Source organism: Papaver somniferum, chromosome 7 (genome assembly GCF_003573695.1).
Source record: "Papaver somniferum cultivar HN1 chromosome 7, ASM357369v1, whole genome shotgun sequence".
NCBI lineage: Eukaryota > Viridiplantae > Streptophyta > Magnoliopsida > Ranunculales > Papaveraceae > Papaver > Papaver somniferum.
This window is the reverse complement of record NC_039364.1, coordinates 33667043-33672169: the sequence shown is the minus strand read 5'-3', so window position 1 is coordinate 33672169 and position 5127 is coordinate 33667043. Positions and strand designations below refer to the sequence as shown.

Sequence of the window (5127 nt, the reverse complement as noted above, 5' to 3'; positions counted from 1 at the left end):
TCAAGAATGCTAGGCATGCCGTGCCCCAAGAATAGTCACCGACTTCATGGAGAGGATCCAAAAGTTGTATAAGGTTGGCGTCGATCCGGTTGCCAGAAGTATTGGGGAATATGACACATCCCAATACACAAAGGAGATATGGTGGCAGCGTGGTTCACTTGCTCATCAGTTAACGTTCCATTCTTTTCCTTCTCCAAGGTGCCTCGAAACATATTCATCAAAGCTGTAATGTTGATCTGTCTTGTTCTGTAACTTGCATGCCTCCTAAACTCTGCTGTTGTTGTCTCTTCATCCCAACCTAAGCACTTTTAGTTAGAGCATAAAGTTGTGCCCAACTTAACTGCTTTGTGTAGTTAAACTTCACAGCTGTGCCTTGGTCGGGAAGGTTAAGAATCTGCACAACATCATCCGGAGTAATCGTCATCTCCCCAAACGGCATATGGAAAGTATCGGTCTCAGGATACATTCTCTCCACGAACGCCGATATGGCCACACGATCATGTTCCAACAATGAATTCTCGGCGGCATTAGCTAACCCCGAGTTGGCAACAATTGACTTGAACCTTTCACATTCACCGGATAAAGGCCACGCAAGCATTTTTGTTGGTGCGGCGGTAGGTTTGAGTAGACGGACCGCATCTTGATGATCCTATTAAAGTACAAAAAAATCCTTAATACAAATATTACGATATAACACATAGACAATACATTAATAAAAAATAGTAATTTTATTACCTCGGTTTCGTATATTTCTCTGGCCCATGAGTCTTTGTATCCAAATAGCAATTTTCCTCCATCCGCCGGTAGCCCAAGGATTGTGCCTGAATACCCTTCTTCTTCAAGTGCTGAGGGACAAGATGTGATGCTTTCTTAGCAATATCCTTCTTTACACCATCTTTTCCTTTTTTGGCTTTTTGGGTACCACTTGGTTGTCCTTCTTCTTCTACTCTTGGCACTGGATCAACTGGTTCAATTTCATGGTGGGGTGTAACTTGTGGAGCAGTTGGTTCTGCACTTTGTTGAGCGGCTTGTTCAACACTTGGTTGCACCCCTTGTTCACTGCCTTGTTGTTCTACACTTTGTTCAGCACTTGGTTGCACTCCTTGTTGACTGCTTTGTTCTTGTAAGCTTTGTTGAGCACTTGAATTATCTTTGGCACTCCTTTCCCTCCTAGCACTAGCTGTCACTTTCTTCCTCCTTTCTCGACTTTGTCTAAACAACAAAGAAAGGAACAATATTTACAAACTATACAATCGGAAGACAAAGTATGGAAATATAACCCGAATGTACACATTCGGACGTAAAAGACACATATTGTTCCCGAATACAAAACAATCGAAATAACTAAACATATTTACAACCGAATATGCATCAATTGGAGTTCAGAAGCTGTAAATTTTTCATCCTACACAATCGGAAGACAAAGTGCACATCTATAACCCGAATGTACAAATTCGGAAGTAAGAAGACACATATTTTTCCGAATGAAAAACAATCGGAATATAACTAAACATGTTTACAACCGAATATTCATCAACTGGAGTTCAGAAACTCTAAAATTTTATCCTACACAATCGGAGGTATAAAACATTATATTGTCTTCCGAATAAATACTGGCCCCAAAATGGGATTTTTCCTATATCAGAAATTTTGAGATTTTTTCAATATATACATTCGGTAGTGAGTGTGTTCTTCCGAATACTGTGTCTACTTAAATATATCGGTAGCCAAAAAATTCATTAAACTACCGATTATTAGCAGTTTGTATCCAGGAAGATATGGCCACCAATATTCGGCAGATAATCATCAAATCTTTCTCCCGAATACTGTCGATGTTCTTGAGAAATGAAGAACACGACTACATTCGGAAGTAAATGAGCATGAATATCGTCCGAATCTGGATAAATAACCGAAAACCCTAGAAATTTTTTTCTCGATTCGACGAATTAAAGCGAAATAAACCAAAAATGATAGATTCTTACCTAATTGGGGCCATTTGAAGTTGACGAAGTGTTTGACTATCGGAATCGCCACCACCGACTACATTGCCGGGTACTTGTTCTTCGCGTTCTTCTTCATTTGCAGCAGAATTCTTTATTCTTGCTAAAATCCCAATCTTTGGAATCGATACCCCCGAGCAACATTTTTGGTTCTAGGTCTGTGGGTTTCATTTCCCTTATCCATTGTTTTATAAACGAATCGACGATGTTTTGATTTTACGATTCGCGGCGATGTTTCGGTTGAACGAGGAAAGTTTTTTTTCTTCCACAATCGGAAGATATGAAACTGGAAGAAGAAGAGTTGAAATGAGTAGAATTTTTTTTGATTTGGTTTTTATACGGTTTTACCAGAAGGGCATTTATGTAACTTCAATATCATATAGGGTATCCCTTAACTAGAGTCTTTGGATGGGTATAAATTGATGGCCCCTAAATCCTTTTGAGTGGCCCCTAAAAACGCGAGGATAGTAAACTAAATAAAAGTTAAAATACATTTGTAATTTTCGAGTAACATAGAAATACATAGATTCTACCTTCTTCATTTTTCTCTATATTTCTCGTGTTTTATTTCCCGGTCGAAGTTTTCAAATCCGCGGACACGCCTTCCGTAGAATGATTCTGATGGTGATTTCTCTTCACCGTGTGTATTCCAATCGGAAAGGGATGTTTCAGTCTTACTAGTACATCAGTGCCGTGTTGGGTCATCAAAATCTTTTGGAAATTCCTCAATCGCTCAAGTCTGACGACTTGAATGGTTTGTTGGGTCTTCTTAAGTCGAGTGTATTTATCCCTCTTTGAAAGTGATGTGTTTGTAGAAGTTTCCAAGTTGCTCTCGTGATGAAAATGACCACTTTAGTTTCCATATGCAAATTCCTCTCCAGAAAAGTCCTTCCCAGCAATTTTACTGACTCTGTTAGAAATTAGGAATGCAACGTTATATTTAACGCGTCAGTGATGTTATTAAGATAAGCTTGTTTAATGACATTGCATCCTTGGATAGATATCCGAGTTGGTTAGGTATTGAAATAGACTTATAGAAAGTGAGTCTACCTTTATAAGGATTTTCTTAAACATGCATAATGCATTCCATACGTACAATAAACAAGAAAATAATTCAGTCCATGGTCCATGCGACCCCATGGTCTCCATTTGTTAGACTATTCAAGACAATCTGGTAGTTTACGAACATAACTCCATGCTCCCATATCATGGCATCACACCCCATCTTCTCTGTACTATATAAAGGGTGCAATATCACCTAGTTTGACACACATACTTGTTAAGCTTATCATTACAGTTTCTGAACTAGTTGAGTTCTCATATTAAATTCTGTATCTTCAACCATGGTTCATGAAGAGATGAAGAAGAATCTGGTTGATCAAGTATCTTGTTGGCTCAAGATCTTCGACGATGGCTCAACAGATCGTACCTGGATGGGGCCTCCCGAGTTTGAATTCGTCGCAAAGCCTGTTCCTGCTCATGAAGAATTCATTGACGGTGTTGCTACCCGCGATGTGGCCGTAGACGAAGTTTCTGGTCTGTCTGTTAGAATCTACATCCCGGAGGGCATATCCATGGACGGGCCAAAACTACCTGTTTTACTTCACTTTCACGGTGGTGGCTTTTGTATAAGCCAGGCTGATTGGTACATGTACTACCAGGTATACACACAACTTGTCAGATCGGCTCAAGCCATATGTGTATCAGTAAGGTTGAGATTAGCACCCGAACATCGGCTTCCTGCTGCATGTGACGATGGGTACTCTGCGCTTTGCTGGCTTCGGTCTGTAGCTCAAGCCAAGTTTTCTGAGCCATGGCTTGACGCTCATGCGGATTTTAACCGAGTCTTTCTCATTGGAGATAGTTCTGGTGGAAATCTAGTGCACGAGGTAGCTGCAAGGGCGGGTTCTGAAAAGTTGGACCCGGTAAGATTAGCTGGTGGTGTGCTTCTGCACCCGGGGTTTGCCAAAGCTGAATGGACCAAGTCTGAATTGAAGAAAGAAAACGAATCTCCATTTCTATCTCTGGAGATGGTTGATAAGTTCCTTGCTCTGGCACTCCCAATCGGTAGCACTAAGGACCATCCCATAACTTATCCTATGGGACCTAATGCTCCGCCATTGGATGAGTTGAAGCTTCCTCCATTTCTTGTTGCTTTAGCTGAACTAGACCTGATTCTAGATCCAGAGTTAGAATACATTGAGGCGTTAAAGAAAGCAGGTAAAGATGTGGAAATTTTTAATAGTTGTGGTGTAGGTCATTGCTTTCACCTCAACAAGGTTCCTGTGGAGATGGATCCACAAAATGTTGCGCAGAGAGAACTGTTGATTGCAGCAGTTACCGATTTTATCAAGCGACATTAAGAAGTGTTGTGCGCTGTCTGTACTGTCCTGCAGCTTCCCCACCATTTATAACTTGTTTTCATCTCCTTAAGCGTGTTGACTGTGCTTTGCTGTTGAATATAGTTTATTTTCTCTCTATTGATTGTGTACTAAGTTGACAGATCTTTGTTATTAGTCTCCATATGGACTTGTTGAAATATCAATTGCAATTGCAGAAAAAGGGATAGTCAGGTTGCGTAGGCCAGCATTCCAAATTTACAGTACATTATTCAACCAATAATGTACCAATTGTACCAGAAACCATTAGTGGTAGTTGAACCATATTTCTTCTTATTTTTTTCCTTTCTGCTATACCGTATGCATAGTTGCATACAAATAGGACCGTCACGTGTAAAAACAAAAATGCGAACAAAGATATTTAATTTTTTTAAAGCACATAGATGCAGCACATGAAAACGCTCTTGGAAAGAAAACTATTTTGAGGCATACTCATTTTTTTTTTGAGGCATACTCATTCATTATATTATTTAGGATGGGTTTATAAGGGGTGTCTAAAGGTAGTGTAATTACCTATATATCCCTAAATAATTTCAATTTGTCATAAAAAAATTAATCAAACAAAGGAAACACGAATCGAAGTGAGCGATGTTGGAATGCGAAATCCAAATCTCAATTGCTCTTAGATGTATTTTAGAATGTATGTGTAACAAACTCATCTTGTTTTTGATTGATTTTATTTTGTTTGATCGGTAGAATATGATTTCAAAGATGAAATTAGGGTTTTC

The 5127-nt window shown here is 39.4% G+C and overlaps 1 protein-coding gene across 1 annotated transcript; it reads left to right on the top strand.

Moving 5' to 3' along the window:
* The first annotated feature begins 3260 nt into the window (after positions 1 to 3260).
* LOC113296930 (probable carboxylesterase 15) lies at positions 3261 to 4673 on the top strand. Its single transcript, XM_026545299.1, has one exon. The coding sequence runs from the start codon at positions 3344 to 3346 to the stop codon at positions 4361 to 4363; it is 1020 nt and encodes a 339-aa protein (XP_026401084.1). The 5' UTR covers positions 3261 to 3343; the 3' UTR covers positions 4364 to 4673.
* The last annotated feature ends 454 nt before the right edge of the window (positions 4674 to 5127 follow it).